The 20,509-nt window shown below is 40.1% G+C and overlaps 1 protein-coding gene and 1 pseudogene across 1 annotated transcript in view; both read left to right on the forward strand.

The window, feature by feature from the left end:
* LOC110288822 (signal-regulatory protein beta-2-like) overlaps positions 1-14,176 on the forward strand; it is a 134,900-nt gene extending 120,724 nt beyond the window's left edge. The window contains exons 4-5 of the mRNA XM_085836074.1: positions 12,919-13,033; positions 14,059-14,176. Of these exons, the coding sequence (XP_085692200.1) occupies positions 12,919-13,031 (113 nt within the window). The 3' untranslated portion in view covers positions 13,032-13,033; positions 14,059-14,176. The remainder of the gene's footprint in view (positions 1-12,918; positions 13,034-14,058) is intronic.
* A 293-nt stretch (positions 14,177-14,469) lies between these two features.
* On the forward strand, positions 14,470-19,953 carry LOC110288821 (bifunctional phosphoribosylaminoimidazole carboxylase/phosphoribosylaminoimidazole succinocarboxamide synthetase pseudogene; annotated as a pseudogene).
* The last annotated feature ends 556 nt before the right edge of the window (positions 19,954-20,509 follow it).

The raw sequence follows: 20,509 nt of genomic DNA on the forward strand, positions 1-20,509 counted from the left end.
TTATTTCTTCCTTGATCAAGGTATCATTGAGAAGAGGGTTGTTCAGTTTCCACGTGAATGTTGGGTTTCTATTATTTATGTTGTTATTGAAGATCAGCCTTAGTCCATGGTGGTCTGATAGGATGCATGGGACAATTTCAATATTTTTTTATCTGTTGAGTCCTGTTTTGTGACCAATTATATGGTCAATTTTGGAGAAGGTCCCGTGTAGATATCTGTTAAGTCCATTAGTTTCATGAATTCTGTTAGTTTCACTGTGTCCCTGTTTAGTTTCTGTTTCCAAAATCTGTCGATTGATGAAAGTGGTGTGTTGAAGTCCCCCACTATTATTGTGTGAGGTGCAATGTGTGCTTTGAGCTTTTCTAAAGTGTCTCTAATGAATGTGGCTGTCCTTGCATTTGGAGCATAGATATTCAGAATTGAGAGTTCCTCTTGGAGGATTTTACATTTGATGAGTATGAAGTGTCCCTCCTTGTCTCTTTTGATAACTTTGGGTTGGAAGTCAATTTTATTCGATATTAGAATGGCTACTCCAGCTTGTTTCTTCAGACCATTTGCTTGGAAAATTGTTTTCCAGCCTTTCACTCTGAGGTAGTGTCTGTCTTTTTCCCTGAGATGGGTTTCCTGTAAGCAACCGAAAGTTGGGTCCTGTTTGTGTAGTAAGTCTGTTAGTCTATGTCTTTTTGTTGGGGAATTGAGTCCGTTAATATTAAGAGATATTAAGGAAAAGTAATTGTTGCTTCCTTTTATTTTTGTTGTTAGAGTTGGCATTCTGTTCTTGTGGCTGTCTTCTTTTTGGTTTGTTGAGGGATTAATTTCTTGCTTTTTCTAGGGCATGATTGCCGTCCTTGTATTTTGTGTGTGTGTGTGTGTGTGTGTGTGTGTTATTATCCTTTGAAGGGCTGGATTCGTGGAAAGATAATGTGTGAATTTGGTTTTGTCCTGGAATACTTTGGTTTCTCCCTCTATGGTAATTGAGAGTTTGGCCAGGTAGCCTGGGCTGGCATTTGTGTTCTCTTAGTGTCTGTAGAACATCTGTCCAGGCTCTTCTGGCTTTCATAGTCTCTGGTGAAAAGTCTGGTGTAATTCTCATAGGCCTGCCTTTATATGTTACTTGACCTTTCTCCCTTACTGCTTTTAATATTCTCTCTTTATTTAGTTCATTTGTTGTTCTGATTATTACGTGTCGGGAGGAATTTCTTTTCTGGTCCAGTCTACTTGGAGTTCTCTAGGATTCTTGTATGTTCATGGGCATGTCATTCTTTAGGTTTGGGAAGTTTTCTTCTGTAATTTTGTTGAAGATATTTGCTGTCCCTTTAAGTTGAAAATCTTCATTCTCATCTACTCCTATTATCCATAGGTTTGGTATTTTCATTGTGTCCTGGATTTCCTGGATGTTTTGAGTTAGGATCTTTTTGCTTTTTGTATTTTCTTTGATTTTTGTGCCAATGTTCTCTATGGAATCTTCTGCACCTGAGATTGTCTCTTCCATCTCTTGTATTCTGTTGCTGATGCTCACATGGTTGCAGATTTCTTTCCTAGATTTTCTTTCTCCAGCTTTGCCTCACTTTGAGTTTTCTTTATTGTGTCTACTTCCCTTTTTATGTCTTGGATGGTTTTATTCAATTCCATCACCTGTTTGGTCGTGTTTTCCAGCAATTCTTTAAGGAATTTTTGTGTTTCCTCTTTAATGTCTTCTACCTGTTTAGCTGTGTTCTCCTGTATTTCTTTAAGTGAGTTATTAAACTCCTTCTTGATGTCCTCTACCATCATCATGAGATATGCTTTTAAATCCGGGTCTTGCTTTTTGGGTGTGTTGGGGTGCCCAGGACTAGGTGGGGTGGGAGTTCTGCATTCTGTTGATGGTGAGTGGTCTTGATTTCTGTTAGTAGGATTCTTATGTTTGCCTTTCCCCATCTGGTAATCTCTGAAGCTAGTTGTTATAGTTGTCTCTGGTTAGAGCTTGTTCCTCAGGTGACTCTGTTAGCCTCTATAAGCAGACCTGGAAGACTAGCTCTCTCCTTAGTTTCAGTGGTCAGAGTATTCTCTGCAGGCAAGCTCTCTTCTTTCAGGGAAGGTGCCCAGATTTCTGGTGTTCGAACCTGCCTCCTGGCAGAAGTTGTGTTCCACTCACCAGAGGTCTTAAGATCCCGTGGAGGGTTCTGTGAGGACCTTGGGGGTGTCCGGAAACTCCGCATGCAAGGCACCCTGGTGGTGGAGTGGACTGGAAGGGACTTGTGCCCCTGATCAGTTAGAGATATCTGCTTCCCTAGTTAATGCAGTCTCCAGTCCAGTGTGATTGGATTGGAGCAGGCACTGTGTTCCACTCACCAGAGGTCTTAGGATCCCGTGGGGGATCATGTGTGGGTCCTTGCGGGTGTTCGGAGACTCCCTAGTACTGTTACTTTTTGACATGTACCCAGGACAAGATCTTCAACACAGGATAGTCTCTTCCTACTAGCAGAGAATATGAACATGTTCTAATGAAGGAGTTATGTTATTCAACATACTTAGAGAAAGTGCTGACTGCTAGGAAATATTTCAACACTGTAAGTGTGCTACTATTGGGTCATGTGATCTTGGACATTCCATTTTCCCTCATAGTCTTTTGGTTTATTGACATGAAATTAGGTTCTTCATCTGGCTACTTTTATAATTTCCTGGGAAAGTGAAAAAGAATCCAGATCCATGTTCCTTTAGTTGTACTGATATGGGTGTTGGTATCTGGAATGGCGCGTACATGATTTGAAGCAAGAGGAGATATTTGGGATTATTCCCTTGATAGAGCATGAGCACAGCGAATTGAGACTTGATATAACCCGCTCATGCTTCAGAACAGCAAGGGCCATGCTGCAGAACACAATCCCTTAAAACCCAAGTAATGTGCTAGAGACATCTTTCAGTGAGCAAATTCAAATTTCCTAAGGTTCAAATAATTTAAAGCCCTCTTCAACTTTAATCTCAGGGTGAGTCTTTCCTACAATCTATGCATCTGCATTAGAACAATTTCCAAGGCCAGAAATTTCTCCCCTTTACTCAGAAATGTAAGTTAATGATACAGAAGGTCAACAACAGCACTGTGTTTCTCCAATGTCATGGTCATGTGCTCTATATCATTAACCTCTCTGGGGGAAGTGACTATACTGTGAAAGCCACTGGGGAACTTAGTGAGCAGATCACTAAAAAAAAAGGAGGATGTCAAGTTATAGAAGATTTTGCTCAATAGGCGGTATTTTCATGGTAGTGCCAATAGCAAGGAAGAAACACACAATAATATTGTTTCTGAGTGACTTTCTTCCATTATTATTATTAGTAGTAGTAGTAGTAGTAAGAGTAATAGTATTTAATCTGTTTTTATAGTATAGTTGTTATACACTTCCTGGTCCACCATCACACAGTTCCTCATACCATTATTCCTAGCAAGTCTCCAACAAGTTGTCCCCTCCTCATCCCACCATCACACCAGATTTCCCATTCCTTCAGGCCTCAAGTTTCTCAAGGGTTAAGTGCCTCTTCTTTCACTGAAGCCAAACAAGGTTCTCCTCTGCTGTATATGTGTCAGGGGCTTCATATCAGCTAATGTATTTTGCCTAGTTTTGCCTTGGACTGCACAGTGGGAATTCCACGTAAGTGGTCAGGAACCCAAGGTGACTGGAACCACGTAGGGAATAGGATCAGTGTGACAGACAGATAAGCACTCAGTGGTGAAGCTGCTTAAAAATTTTTACTTTAGGGTTCAGATTATATTCACAATCAAGAAGGAACAATTTTCTCTTGGCAAATAACACATCTTAGTTCCTCTTTAAACCTAACACAAATATAGCTTACTAGGAAATTAAATCACCCCTTGGTGCCCACCTGTAGTTTTGCTGCCAGACTGAACTTTCATATTGACACAAGGCTCTCATAACCTTTTATTTACTACTCTAATCATCTTATTCAACAGCACATGCAATCCCAATCTAAACTTTGTAATATTTCTTGCTTATTTCTTTTGTTCCCAAATATGTTTACTCCTGGCCATCTAGAGTATCTCCAAGTGATAGGAAAACATACACATGCCATCTCAAGGACCACTGTTGCTCATCTGTTAAGGCACACCAAGGATCCCTACTACTTCTTATTCTTTCCCATAAACTTAATTCTGAATATCTCATTTTTCTTCCTATTTTTCACAATCCATCTAAGTTCTTTTCATAAATTTTAGGAAAGTGGAGTATCTGTTGGATTAAACTTGTAAAGGCCACAATATCTAGGTACTTCCCCGCATCCTCTACTCACCTTCACTAGAAATGACTAATTCACCCTCCTCACTGTTAGTCCTAACTCCTATAAATTCTGGATTTCTTCATCCTGTATAGTTTCTCTTTTACTTCTGACAATTCTTTAATGTCTAAATCTAATTGTTGTATTAAATTAATGATGGCACCCAAAATCATATTTTCTGTTTGCAAGATCTCCAAAATCAATTATGCTGTTTCAGACAAAATCTCTGGTGGGATGACATTGCAGGCAATTCGAATCAGGTTCTCAGCTATTTTTGCTACAGAAAACCAGCACCGTGGTCAAGAACACTGAGGTCAAAGAACCCAGCACAGTTTCCTGGCTAGTACTAACAGGGACCTCCAAGTGGCCTAGCTCCACATAGCACAAACCTCGGGTCTGGTAGCCATTCAAGGAGTTTTTCTTTCACTGATACACAGACTCCATTGGAGTTGGTGTGGCATAGTTTGTGGTTCAGTCTCTGAGAAACCTCTGGGATCCAGATTAGTTGAGACTGATGGCTTTCCTATAGGGTTGCCCTCCTCCTCAGCTTCTTCAGGCCTTTTCCTAATTCAACCAGGGTTCCCCAGCTTCTGTCTATTATTTGGGTGTAAGTATCTGCATATGACCCTTTCAGCTGTTTGTTGAGCCTCTCTGAGGGCAACCACACTAGGTCCCTTTCTGTAAGCTCAGAATAGCATCAGTAATATTGTCAGGCCTTGGAGCCTCCCTTGAGCTGGGTTCCAATTTGGGTCTTTTGCTGGATCTCCTTTCACTAAGTCTGTTGTTGATTTTTGTCTCTGTTTGCCATGGACTGAACTCAATGTGTCCCTCAACCCGTAGGGAACCAGAGCTTCAGTGTTCAGGTGAGCAAAGAATCAGCAGGATGTTATAAACAGACACTGACACAGAGAGAGGACTGTATCTGAATGTAATTTCTCAAAGTGAGCATCAGACTTATATTACAGAAGAAACCAAAGAAGTTAGGTGACACATCAGTCAAGGTACATTGAAGATATCTGACACAAAACAAAAAAATTCAAACATAAAGCATAACAGGAACCAGGCAGTGTTTACAATTGAGATAAGATCAGCCCTATCTAAAGTCAGCTATTGACAGGAGTCAGGTGAAGGTTTCACACTCTAGTCACCATTTATGCTATTCCTCTGAGCCTTGTGAAAGTTTGTACCAGGGGGGTTCTGCTCTTGCTGACCTTTTCATGAATAATGGAATACTATAGTTCTTCCTTAAACCACAACCCTCCTTCTTCTTAGGCCATTGTAAATTCTTGCATATGAGAGTAGCTTGGCTGCTCTTTTAAGTGTCTGTAGGGAATCTCCATTTGTTAGAGTAACTCACCAACTTTCTTCTAATATGTAATGTAGTCTGCCATACCTAACTGTAATGAGGATCCTAAGTTTACTATTTTGAACAAGCCCTGAGATTACTAACTCCTATCTGGCAAACTGTGAGGTGCCTGATTACTGTCAACACTGGGGCATTTCATGTGAATGAGTAACATTCTTATGAAATTTCAAGCACAGTGTTGGCTCCAGGACTGCCTAGGACAGTGGTGAAGGCCAGGAAGCAAAGTTCAATCTAGCTTAGGTATTTGACAAATCATTTCTTGGTGGCACCTATAATAGAACAATACTGAAAGAAAGCACACAGATCCACTCACTGACTATCTCAAGGACAAGTTTGGAGCATTTCTGCTATTGGATGCCAAGGCTCCAGGAGACTAAGATTCTGTGAAACTTTTTGCCTTAGAACTGCATCCAAGCTTTTGAGCTTGCCACACAGACTTCACTGGAGTGGGTATGGCACCTGTTAGACAGGAACAATTCACGGTCAGAATTTTTGACTGTGGAATGGCAACCCCATCACTCCACTTGATGTCCTCTCTTTCTGCTGGAGATAGCCTTTACAAGTTACCTCTCTCCACTGTTGTGCATTTCATCTAAGTTCTCTCCCTTTGAGTCCTGAGCATCTCTTACCTCCTAGGTCTTTGGCACATTCTAGAGGAGCTCTCTACCTCCTACCTCTCAAGGTTGCCTGTTTCCATTCATTCTGCTGGCCCTTGGGCTTCACTCCTGTTTCCCACCCCTCATACCTGATCATGCTCTTACTTTCACCTCCATGTCCCCTCTCCCAACCAGGTTCCTCCCTCCCTCTGCCCCACATTATTGTTTTCTTCTTCCTCCCAAGTAGGATTGAGGCATCCTCACTTTAGCCCATCGGCTTGTTAACCTTCTTGAGTACAGTGGATTGTATCCTGGGTATTCTGTATTTTTTGGCTAGTATTTACTTATTAGTGAGTACATACCATACATGTCCTTTTGGGTCTGAATTTCCTCACTTAGGATATTTTCTAGTTCCATCCATTTGCCTGCAAAACTCAGAATGCCCTCATTCTTAATAGCTGAGTAATATTCCATTGTGTAAATGAACTACACTTTCTGTATCCATTCTTCTGTTGTGGAACATCTGGGTTGTTTCCAGCTTCTGGCTGTCACAAATAAGGCTACTATGAACACAGTGGAACACATGCTCCTGTGGCATGATGTGGGCATCTTTTAGATATATGTCCAACAGTGGTATAGCTGGGTCTTCAGGTAGATCTATTTCCAATGTTCTGAAAAACCTCCAGATTAATTTTCAGAGTGGTTGTACCAGTTTGCAGTCCCACCAGCAATGGAAGAATGTTTTTCTTTCTCCACATTCTTGCAAACATGTGATGTCACCTGAGTTTTTAATCTGATGCATATTAATTAAAGTTCAGAATTTAATCAATCACTTGTTGGATGTCAAAAAGAATTTTGACTTTAACCTGTGTAACTTCTCCACTCACATGTACTATGATCTTAATTTTACCAAAGGTTTGGTTGCTACAATCTTGGCAGTATCAGATCAGCCAGAAATTCCCAATAAATTGTGACTGGTATTTTGATAGCCTGACTTCAAAAATCACTTGTTTACCTTCCTGACTGGCTGGTCATTTAAGAAGGAGTCAGGATTCATATATGTACAAATAGAATTGTGTATGATAATTATCAAATGGAGCCTGTTGCATATAGTAACCTCAGCATAAGACATCTACAGGACACACTGCCTTCTTCACAACAGTCCAGAACTATGTGTGGATTTAAGGCTAGAGATAATTTCTACCTGATCAATAGGCTTGCATCTGTGTCCCTTGATATTAACAATTTGAAAATGAACCAAATCTAGCTTCATTGATATAGGATACTCTGTTTTTTACTTGAGAATAAGTACAACTGAAACCTACAAGTGGAGATACAGATGACTACACACTCAATTTTAAATTAAATTCTTGGCACAGACTAGACATAAGGCATATAGGTACAAAGAAAGGAAGGAAGGAAGGAAGGAAGGAAGGAAGGAAGGAAGGAAGGAAGGAAGGAAGGAAGAAGAAAGAATGAAAGAGAAAGAAAGAAAATAAGGAAGGAAGGAAGGAAGGAAGGAAGGAAGGAAGGAAGGAAGGAAGGAAGGAAGGAAGGAAGGAAGGAAGGAAAGAGAGAAAAAAGAAAGAAGGAAGGAAAGAAATGGGAAACAACTAGGGTAATGAGGAATGAAACTAGCTTTGTGGTAATTTTGTTATATATGTACATTTCTGGCTTACAATAACGGTAAATCTAGGAACATTTCCCTTAGACTCTCAAGGTTTCATGAGGAGGCCTGCAGAAATAAATGAAATAAAATTTGAAGTACATTGATAATTGTCTTCCTTGGCTTGAGGCCTAGAAATGCACCTGGCCTTGTCCTTTCTTGTTTTCTCCTGGGTATTTTTGCTATCTTGTGGAGACACAGAACACTGGATAGCACAGAGAGATATCACAGGTCTAGGATAGTTGAAACTATCCTAGGTCCTCCTACAGGGTCACTCGCCTCCTAAGCTTCTTCCAACTTTTCCCTAATTCAACCACAGCAGTGAGCAGCTTCTGTCCATTGGTTGAATGTAAATATCTGCATCTGGCTCATTCAGTTCCTTGTTAGGTCTTTCAGAGGGTCATCATGATAGGCCCCTTTTTGTGAACATACATTGCCTCAGTAATAGTATCAGACCTTGGGGCTTTCCCTTGAGCTGGATCCCAATTTGAGCTTGTCACTGTACCTCCTTTTCCTCAGGCTCTTCTCCATTTTTGTCCCTGCAGTTCTTTCAGACTGGAACAATTATGGGTCAGAGTTTTTGACTGTGGGTTGTCAAACCCATTCCTCACTTGATGTCCTGTCTTTCTAATGGAGGTAGAGTCTACAAGTTCCCTCTCCCTACTGGAGGGCATTTCATCTAAAGTCCCTCACTTTGAGTTATGAGAGTCTCAAACCTTCCAGGTCTCAGGTACATTCTGGAGGATTGTCCCACCTCCTACCTCCCAAGTTTGCCTGTTTCAATTCTTTCTGCTGGCCCTCAGGACTTCAGTCCTGTTCTTCCAACTCAATACCTGATTATGTTCCTCCTTTCCCCTCCCTGTCCCCTCTCCTACTCAGGTTCCTCCATCCTTCTTCCCTCCTTGCTGCCATGATCGCTTTCTTCCATCTTCCAAATGGGATTGAGGCATCCTAACTTGGGCTTTTCAGCTTGTTAACCTTTTTAAGTTCTGTGGACTGTATCCTGGATATTCTGTACTTTTTAAAAAAGCTAATATCCAGTTATTAGTGAGTACATACCATGCATTTTTTTTTCTTTTGGTTCTGAGTTACCTCCCTCAGGATGATATTTTCTAGTTCCATCCATTTGCCTGAAAAAACTCAGTGCCCTGACCTGCAGGGATAATCAGTGAGGACCCAGCGGGAGAGAGAGGGAGAGGGAGAGGGAGAGGGAGAGGGAGAGGGAGAGGGAGAGGGAGAGGGAGAGGGAGGAGAGGGAGAGGGAGAGGGAGAGGGAGAGGGAGAGGGAGAGGGAGAGGGAGAGGGAGAGGGAGAGGGAGAGGGAGAGGGAGAGGGAGAGGGAGAGGGAGAGGGAGAGGAGGAATGAGAGCAAGTCAATTTTCTGTTCAAGTTCTGAAAAACTTTATTTAGGAATGGCAATATAAGCATAAGCAAGAGGAGGCTTCAAGGGGGGGGGGGGGAGTACGGGAGCTCTCCAAAGGTCAGGTGGCAATCTTTAGCTCCTGGAACCAATGGTCACAATGTCCTCTTTACCCACAAACGTTCTTACTGTTATGACGATGAATGTTCTCTCAGGATTGTTTTGTAAGCTAGAAAATTTCTACAAGACCATGGCTGAGGCCATGGCTCCCAGCAACTCAGGGTGTCCTTGTCCTTAATAGTTGAGTCAGATTCCATTGTGTAAATGAACCACATTTTCAGTATCCATTCTTCTGTCGTGAAACATCTGGGTTGTTTCCAGCTTCTGGCTATCACAAACAAGGGGACTATGAACAAAGTGGAACATGTACCCCTGTGGCCTGATGGGGCATCTTTTGGGTACATTTCCAAGAGTGGTATAGCTGGGTCTATATAGGTAGATCTATTTCCAGTTTTCTGAGGAACCATCAAACTGATTTCCAGAGTCGTACAAGTTTGCAATCCCACCAGCAATGGAGGAGTGTTCCTTTCCTCCATATCCTCTCCAACTTGTGTTGTCACCTGTGATTTTGATCTTAGCCATTCTAATTGGTCTAAGATGGAATCTCAGGGTCATTTTAATTTGCATTTCTCTGATCACTAAGGACTTTGAATATTTCTTTAGGTGCTTCTCAGCCATTTGAGATTCCTGTTGTGAATTCTCAGTTTAATTCTATACCCCATGTTTTAATTTTCTTTCTTTTTTTTTTTTTGTTAGCTTCTTGAGTTCTTTATATATTTTGGATATTTGCTCTCTATAGGATGTGGGGTTAGTGAAGATTTTTCCTACTCTGTAGGTTGTTGATTTGTCCTATTGACTATTCCCCTTGCTTTACCGAAGATTTTCAGTTTCACGAGGTCCCATTTATCAGTTCTTGATCTTAGAGCATGAGCCATTGGAGTTCTGTTTAGGGAATTTCCCTCTGTGCCAATGAGTTCAAGGCTCTTTCTCACTAGATTAGATTCAGTGTATCTGGCTTTATGCTTAGGTCCTTGTTCCACTTGGACTTGAGCTATTTGTCAAGGTGACAAATATGGATCTATTTTCATTTTTCTACATACAGATTGCCAGTTAGACCAGTGCCATTTATTGAGGATGCTTTCTTTTTTCTGTTGTATATTTTTGGCTTCTTTCTCAAAGATCAAGTGTTCATTAAGTATGTGGTTTCATTTCTGGGTCTTCAATTTTATTCCATTGATCAACATGTCTGTTTCTGTACCAATACTATGCAGTTTTTAATCACTATTGCTCAGTAGTATAGACTCTTATCTATACAATTTCCATCCTTTTGTTACATGTTTTCCACTTCACTAGGATTCTTTTGTTCCCCCAAATTTGGAATTTTCCAGGTGCTTATAAACAAGGCAGTCTGTCAACTCTCTTACTTTCCATTGACCACCATCTTTTATTTGTATGTCATGTTCACAGCTCTTCCTCAGTTCTTGAGAGACTGAAACAATCTTGGTCAAAGGACACTCTCTCAGGGGTCATCCAAAATACCACCAGTTATGAGCATCTCTTGATCCCACTAACCTTGTAACCCTCCTTAAGGATCAGTTTTCCCAGCCCTGACCCACAGAATTTAGAAAATCAAGCATTTAACTGTTGACAGAGAACCATAACTCTCTCCTCAAAGAGGACAAGAAGTGTTTTATTCTGAAATGGACTAGGAAGCATGTCCCAAGAACACAGATTTGGGTCACCTGAAAGCCAACTGTGGAAGCAGTTTATAACAGTGTTGTAGTAATAGACGAAAGCCATAAATCAAGACTTTTAAAATTAATTGGTGAAAACATGAAAGAGGTGGATTACCATGTATCAGAGAAACCTGTTTGAGACTTTAGATGCTAATTGATGAAACCCTAAGTATATGGGTTGGTTGAAACTAGTAATCTGCTAAGTTATTGCATTCCACAGGGAAACTAGTACTCACTTGTACACTCCAGATGGTTCACCTAAATTGTTACAAAGCGGTTTAGTCATGGACAAAGGAAGGTAATATATGGCTATTAAGAGGGATAAATATGATTCAAAATAATTTGCAATGAATCTGCAACATGCCAGAATTCATTCAATTTCTAAAGATCCAATCACCACTGTAAAAGGTTCAGTTGGAAAGTTTCATCTACTTTGTGTAAAATTGTGTTGATAAAATATGGTGCTATAAGTTGCAGACCTGACATGAGGCTAATAGAGAAATAGACACCTATTTTTTCTTTTTCTTTTTCTTTCTTTCTTTCTTTCTTTCTTTCTTTCTTTCTTTCTTTCTTTCTTTCTTTCTTTCTTTCTTTCTTTTTTTCTTATTCACTTTACATTTCACTTGATAAACCCCTTTCACAATCATTCCCCTATCCCTCCTCCCCTTCTTCTCTAAGCAATTTGGGGTCCCTCTGGTAATCCTTAACCAACAAGGCACATTGAGTCTATATGATGTTATACAGTTCCTCTCCCATTGTAGCCAGACAAGTCAGCCCAGCTAGAAGAACATATTCCATGTTCAGGCAAAAGTTTTTTGAATAGTCCCTATTGCTGTCATAAGGGACCCACATGAAGGCCAAACTGTACATCTGCTACAGTTCAGGGAGGCCTAAGTCCATCACTGTATGCCTTTTGGTTGGTGGTTCTGACCTTGAGAGCCCCAATGGTCCAGATTAGTTGACTCTGTTGTTCTCCTGTGGAGTTCTTAACCCCTTCATGTCCTGCAATCTTTCCTAATATTCATCTGTAAGAATCCCCAAACTCCTTCCATTGTTCAGGTGTGAATGTCTGAATCTGTCTCAGTCAGCTGCTAAGTGAAGCCTCTCAGAGAACATGATTCTGTCTGCAAACATAACAGTATCAGTTGTAGGGTTAGGAATTGGTACTTGTTCATGGGATGGGTCTCAACCTGGACCACTTATTGGATGGCCATTCCCTCAATCTCTGTTCCATTCCTCCATTCCTGCATTTGTTGGAAACAGGAAAAAAATTGGATTGGAAGTTTTGTGTGTGGGTTGGTGGCTCTATTGCTCCACTGGGGTTACTGTCTGGCTACAGATGGTGACCTCTTCAGGTCCCACATCCACAATGTTGTGAGTTACAAGTAAGGCTAACCCCATTGATTCTTGGATGCCTCCTTTATTCCATGTCTCTGTCTCATCATAGAGATCTTTCCATGTGATCACTACTATCAGTTGCAGATTTCCAATAATTACCATGGCCATTTTGTCATCTCATCTGTCTTTCCCCACACCTGATCCTGAAGCTCTAATACCTCTTCCCTAAACCCCTCCTTCCCAAATCTCTCCTTCCATCTGTGTCTTATGACTATTTTATTCCCCCCTCTGAGTGAGATTCAAGCTTCCTTGATAGTGCCTTCTTTCTTGTTTAGCTTTCTTGTATATGTGGAGTATAGCATGGTACCTGCATTTTGTAACTGACTCACTGGTTTCTAAGTTTAACTAGTGCATTTAATAGAACACACAAACTACTCAGAGCTTTGTTGGGCTTAGAAGTCAACCAGTGGGTCAAGAATAGAGCACTGATGTGATTTTTCTAATGAGTTCTCCTACTCCTTGATTTTCAGAACTGAAGACATCAGGCAATGCTAAAATCCTTGCAGCTGTGCTCCTTGGATCCAAACTACTGCTGGCAATTGCTGTCATTGTCATTTACATACACAAGACGCAAAATGCCTAAATGTAAGTTAGGAGAGATAAAGATATATTAGTTAAATTTCTGTTACTGTGACTAAATTCCATGACTAAAATAGTTTATAGATGAAAGGGTTGATTTGGCTCCTTACTATTTCAGTATCTCATGAGTCCATCATGCAGCCAATACAGTAGTGTCAGCCAATGTAGACAAATGAGTTCTCACATTCTTAAGCAGAAAGCATGAACCAGATTAGATAGAAAGGAAATGTAAAAAGCATTTAATCTCAAAGTTCAGTATTTGTGAAGTAGTTTCTCTTGCAGTGCTATATCAGCTAACTATTCAAAAAACTTTTGCCTGAACAAAGAGCAACAACAACTGGGGATCAAGATTCAATATCCTATTTAGTATATAGGGCACAATTTTTTATTCAAAACACCAAATGGATGTTAGTCTATGGATTTCCTAGAAGGATCAAGACCAATAGAAGGGCCATACTGTTCATTATACATTGTTTAAACAGAGCCACCTCAAGAATCTCAAAGGGTACTTTGAGTCATCCTAACCTTCCAGAAAGTTTGTTCATGTTGTATAATTGTCAGTCCAGGATCAATAGAGATGCCCAATGTATCCTAGATGATGGGATGACCCTAGGCCCCAGGGGTAGGATATTGGTTATTAGCTTCAAAAGTCCTATTTGAGGTGATTACAGAAAAAGACAAGGAGTGCATGGGAAGGATTTATCTAGATTAGGTGCCAAAATTTAGACATTTCATAAGTCCTGTAAAAATGGTCATTTCTACTTTGATCTGTCTGTCATCTTGGAGAATAGATTCAGAAGATTGCATGATTCAGGAGCTAGACTGAAATGCTACATGTCACTTTTTTAATATGGGCATCTTATTCTCTCAGGACAGGAGTGCTAAGAGAAGAGCTGTATCAGTAACACTATAGAACTAAGATAATCTGTAAATGATGAATGAAGTATCCAGTCAGAATTGATTCTCCATAGTTTTTCCTTTCATCATCTACCACATTGGGGCCTAAATATCTACCATCACTTTCCTTGTAGGAGCATAGCATGGAAATAGATGCTGATAAGAAGCCATTGAAGATTCCTCATAAAGACACCATTAGAAGGACAACTTCAACTCACAATTTCGTGTTTTTCTGCTGCATGTGTATTGTTATCCCAGAGTTTTAATGCTGTGCCTATTGAGTTATATTCTTGGTATCTTTATTTTAATTATTAAAAGAATTCAAGGATGTACATGGTAATATCTATTCTTGGTTGTAAACTTGACTATATATGGAATGAACTGCAATCCAGAATTGGAGGGCATACCTACTGAAAAGGAGTTGGAAATACCTGATATACCTTGGCTTAATGTTGATGAGGCAAATTTAAGGCTCAGGGAAATTGCAATTCTAGAGTGGATATGTTATGTAAAACCTAATCCTCCACAATGGTAAGGCCTCCACAATGGTAAGGCCCAGAAGATATGGCCTTCATCAATCTTATAAGATGGTGAGAGAGGCACAAAGACATTTGAAGAATTTCATTCTTGCACTTTTCCTTGTGCCATACCTTAGGGTTTGATGCTGCTGCTCACTTGGATGAATTGAATGCAAAGAGTTTAATTAGGCCTTGAGGTAACAAGGTCCAAGTGGCAGTACTGAATAGCCAAAGATAAGGTGATTGTACCTACTATAATGGGAAGTATAGACAAAACAACATTCATAATGACCTAGCCTCTAATGGCCAGCATAGGAAAGGTGAAATTTATAATGGCATAACTCATATGTACCTTTGGTACTGGCTAATTAATCATGGTATTTCCAGGCATGAGATGGATAGGAAGCCTACTGCATATCTGTTTGATATGTATAAGCAGAGATTCTCAGACAAATGAAAAAAAACTTCATTGGTTCATGGCAAAAAAATAATCTTGGCCAGTGAATTAATTTGCAGACTTGAGCCAGTTTGCAGACCCATAACCCCTTGAATAAATGTATGTCCAGGTTCCCCTAGGAAGGATCTTGATGAAACACCTGAAAGTTTTGCTGTTAGTCTTTTTCCTGTTCTTCACAAGAGGGTTCTTTGGCCTTTTACAAGGGTAACTATACACTGGGGGAAAGGAAATAATCAAATGTTCTGTGGTCCATTGGATATTAGTCTGATGTGACCAGGAGATCACAAGAAACACTGTTGCTCTCCAGTTAAAGCAGTAGTTTACAGAGGTTTGGTGATTAATGGAATTTTGGCTGATGACTGACTCACAGTAGGTCCAATAGGTCCTCAAACACATCTTGTGGTTATTTTTGCAGTTATAGAATGTATAACTGGGATAAATATACTAAGATGTTGGCAGAATCCTTACATTGATTTCCTGACCTCTGGAGTGTGGGCCAAAGAAATTAGTGAATCAAAACCAGTATCTTATTCATGGAGGAATTGAAGGGGTGGTGGTTCTCACTACATCTCCCTTTATCTCTCAAATGTGACCAGTGCAGAAGACATGGAGAATGTCAGTTGATAATTGGAAACTAAGTCAGAATTGAGAGTTCATCTGTGTAGATTTTTCTTTTTATCAGTATGAAGTGTCCTTCCTTGTCTTTTTTGATAACTTTTGATTAAGCATTGATTTTATTTGATATTAGAATGGTTACTTCAGCTTGTTTCTTGGGACTATTTGCTTGGAAAATTGTTTTCCAACCTTTTACTCTGAGGTAGTGCCTGTTTTTGTCACCAAGATGAGTTTCCTGTATGCACCAAAATGCTGGGTCCTATTTACGTATCTAGTCTGTTAGTCTATGTCTTTTTGGGGGAATTGAGTCCATTAATGTTAAGAGATATTAAGGAAAAGTGATGGTTACTTCCTCTTACTTTTGTTGTTAGAGGTGGAATTATGCTTGTGTGGCTATCGTCCTTTGAGTTTGTTGAAAGATTACTTTCTCCCTTTTTCTAGGGTGTAGTTTCCCTCCTTGTGTTGATATTTTCCATCTATTATCCTTTGTAGGGCTGGATTATGGAAAGATATTGTGTAAATTTGGTCTTGTCATGGAATATCTTGGTTTGTCCATGTATGGTAATTGAGAGCTTTGCTGGGTGTAGTAGCATGGGGCTGGTATTTGTGTTTGCATAGGGTCTGTATGATATCTGCCAAGGACTTTTTATCTTCCAAAGTCTCTGGTGAGAAGTCTGATATAATTATCATTGGTCTGCCTTTATATGTTACTTGACCCTTTCACTTACTGCTTTTATTATTCTTTCTTTGAATTGTGCATTTGGTGTTTTGACTGTTATGTGATGGGAAGAATTACTTTTCTGTTCCAATCTATTTTGAGTTCTGTAGGCTTCCTTTATGTTTATGGATATCTCTTACTTTAGGTTAGGGAAGTATTCTTCTATAAGTTTGTTGAAGATATTTACTGGCCCTTTAAGTTTGGAATCTTCACTAGTTTCTATTAGTATTATTCTTAGATTTCATCTTCTCATTGTGCCCTGAATTTCCTGGATGTTTCTCTTATGATCTTTACTGTTGCTAGGTAACTGGGGAGGAGTTTAGTCTGAAGGTCAGAAGCTTGGGATATTGCCTCACTATATCTGACTGGATGAAGCCTGTTCTTCCTGTGATCCTGATTGTGTCAGAACTCCTCAGAGTTCAGCTGTCTCTGTTATCCTGTGATCCTGGGATTCTGGGTGTGTCAGTGCTCCTAGGAATCACACCGCCTCTGTAACCCTGAGATCCTGATTTGCCCAAGCTCCTGGGATCCTGGAATCCTGTGATCCCATGGTTCTGGGCATGTTAGAGCTCCTGGGAGTGGAGCTTCCTCTGGGTGTTATGGGACTGGCTGCAGAGTTTGTGCCCAATGGAAGGGCACCAGCATTGATAAAAGAAACTAAAGCTCAAAGCACACATCACACCCCACACAATAATAGTGGGATATTTCAACACCCCACTCTCAGCAATTGTACAGATTATAAGAAAAAAAAAAACCAAAGAGACACAATGAAGCTAACAGAAGTTATGACCAAATGGATCTAACAGGTATTTATAGAACATTTCACCCTAAAGCAAAAAACAAAACAAAAAAAAAACAAAACAAAAAACCCAAAACAACAACAAAACAAACAAAACAACAACAACAACAAAAACCTTCTCAACACTTCATGGTACTTTCTCCAAAATTGACGGTATAATTGGTTACAAAACAGGCCTCAACAGATACAAGAAGATTGAAATAATCCCATGCATCCTGTCAGATCACCATGGAGTAAGGCTGGTCTTAAATACCAGCAAAAACAATGCAGAGTACACATACATATGGAAGCTGAACAATGCTCTACTCAATGATAACTTGGTCAAGGAAGAAAAAAAGAAAGAAATTAAAAGCCGTTTAGACTTTAATGAAAATGATGACACACCATAACAAAACTTATGGGACACAATGAAAGCAATGCTAAGAGGAAAACTCATAGCTCTAAGTGTCTCCAAAGAGAAAGTGAAGAGAGCTTACTTAAGCAGCTTGACCACACACCTAAAAGCTATAGAACAAAAAGAAGCAAATACACATATGGGAACTAAAAAGTGGACCTAGGGGAAGAGAGGGAAGGAAAGACCCACATCCTGCCAGAGTTCCACCTATGCTCTGGACAGACAAATGTGGGAGAGCTGCCATATGCTTTCCACTCAGCCCGGGGTGGGCATCCAAGCCTCTGACTCACTCTTCGGAGGGTGGACAAGGGACAACCCAACCTGGGAGCCCCAGTGGTACTTTCCTAAAGCCCTGAGGTTATAGAAGAGAGGAGTGAGGGAAGAGAGGTTACCACACCAGCAAGAGTGAGCACAGCGAATCTTGACTGGAGCACAGGAAGGCTTCTATTGGGAGATTAGAAACGGCTCATTAGGAGAAAGCCTATACCATCCTCCAAGCATAGTGGGCCTTGATGAGCAGGGACATTCTATGGTTTTAGAGCTTTATTATAGAAAGGCAGGGTGAAAGAGAGAAGGTAGAAAAGAGAGAGAGAGGAAAGGCTAGAAAGAAAGAGTAAGAGGGAGAGAGTGAGAGGAGAGGAGAGAGGAGAGGAGACAAAGAGAGAGGAGTGAGAGGGTGAGAGTAAGAAGTAAGAGAGAGACGAATAAGAGATAGGGGTGAGGCCAAGCAACACCTCTTATGGTCTTTACTGTTGCTAGGTAACTGGGGAGGAGTTTAATCTGAAGGTCAGAAGCTTGGCATATTGCCTGTGTTATTTCTAGCCAGGCTTCTCTTGTTGGAGGGAGGGGGGAGAAACTTAGGCAGGAGCCAGAGTTCCAGGAGCATGAGGGAATGCTCACCATGTCATGTAGGTGAATTATTACCCTTTCAGGGTTCAGACCTCAGCTCAACTGGAGCCTGTCTGTGCATAGCCCCACATACACCCAAGAGGAGTAGACAGCAGGAAATAATCAAACTTGGAGGTGAAATCAACCACATAGAAACAAACAAACAAAAAGAACTATATAGAGAATCAGCCAAACCAGAAGCTGGTTCTTTGAGAAAATCAACAAGTTAGATAAACACTTAGCCAGACTAACCAGAGGGCACAGAGGCAGTATCCAAATTAATATAATCAGAAATGAAAAGGAAAACATAACAACAAAATATATCTTAAAATAGTTATTCTGTTTGCTGTATATTAACAGTTGAAAATATTAAAGTAATGTTCTCCAAACAAGCAAACAAACAAAAATAAAATAAAACTAAATGAGGGCTCCTCTAGTTTATCTAGGATAATAACTATACCTGAAGTACTGAACATCGGGAAGAAACTCTATGAACAAAAACAAAAGAAGTCTATGAATTGTTTGATAATCCAGGAAGAGTCCTCCTGCAGTTCAAGGACCAGATTACAGCAGGAAATATAGCTAGAGAGAAGCACCTGGAAGGCAAAACGGCAGTCTCCAATAAGATCTCCAGCTGCATAGTTCACATGTTACAGAAAGCTGGTATAAAAACTGCTTTCATGAAAAAGTTTGGGGAGACTGCTTTCATTGCATACCAGTGTGAAATGATTTCAGTTGAATGGGGCCAAAGGATAGCAATGGCATCTTTTGTCAAAAGGAATTCTGGTGTAATGTAAGGGTATAAGTTTTATCCACCAAAAGTGGAGATGTTCTTCAAGAATGATGCCAATAATGATCCACCATGGTCTGAGGAGCAAGTCATCACTGCAAAATTGTGTTTTTCTGGACTTATTATAGGGCTGACTGAAGTGGACATCATGAGTCATGCCACACAAGCTATATTTGGAATCCTGGAGAAATCCTGGCTGTCCCAGAACTGTATGCTGGTTGATAGGAAGATTGAATTTGACATTGATGTAGCCATCAAAGAGATTTGTTCTTGCTAATGTCATTGATAATGACTCCTGGAGACTCTGTCGCATGGGGACATAAGAGCCAGCAGAAAGACAAACAATCTTATCATGATCTTAAAGAATTAACTCTGGAAGGACTCTAGATGGTAAAGAAAAATTTTGAGTGGGTTGCAAAACAAGTGGTATTGCTTCTCATGCCAGACAGTCAGTGCAGGTGGTAGTGCTGATGGGTTCAACTTCTGGCCTTGGTTACTGTGAAAAAATTAGGAAAGCTTGTGGAAATTTTGGTATTCCATATGAACTTAGAGTAACATCTGCCTGAAAAGGATCAGATGAAACTTTGAGTATTAAAGCTGAATATGAAGTGGATGGCATACCTACTGTATTTGTCACAGTGGCAGGCAGAAGCAATGGACTAGGCCCAGTGATATCTGATAATACTATGTATCCAGCTATCAGCTGTCCCTCAATCAAATCAGACTGGTTGCTCAGGATGTGTGGTCATCTCTTTGACTACCCAGTGTTCTTGCCTGTTCATTTAGTGTTTTGATAATTCTGTGTGGAGAAGGTTTTCTTTTCTTATCCCATTTATTTAGTTTTGTATAAGCTTCTTGTACATTTATTAATATCTCTTTCTGTAGATTGGGGAAGTTTTCTTCTATTATTTTGTTGAAGACATTTTCAGGTCCTTTGAGCTGGGAATCTTCATTCTCTATTCTGATTATTCTTAGATTATCTTTTCACTGTGTCTTGAATTTCCTGGATGCTTTGGGTTAGGAGGTATTTTTGTTTGGTTGGTTGGTTTTGTTTTGAATTTTCTTTCACAGTTGTGTCAATCTTTTCTTCAAAGTTGTGTGTATCTTCTATATCTGAGATTCTCTCCTTTGTCTCTTTTATTCTGTTGGTAATATTTACACCTAAAATTCCTAACCTCTTTCCTAGTTTTTCCATTTCCAGGTTTGCCTCCATTTGTGTTTTCTTTATTGTTTCTACTTCCATTTTTAGGTCTTGGATCACTTTATTCAATTCCTTCACCTTTTTACCTGTGTTTTCCTGTATTTCTTTCAGTGAGTAATTGATATAGTCCTTAAAGGACTCTATTATCTTCATGAGATAGGATCTTAGGGCAGATTCCCGATTTTCAGGTGTGTTGAAGTTTTCA

This window comes from Mus caroli, unplaced genomic scaffold, assembly GCF_978045245.1.
Source record: "Mus caroli unplaced genomic scaffold, Mus_caroli_1 scaffold_3, whole genome shotgun sequence".
In the NCBI taxonomy this organism is placed as follows: domain Eukaryota; kingdom Metazoa; phylum Chordata; class Mammalia; order Rodentia; family Muridae; genus Mus; species Mus caroli.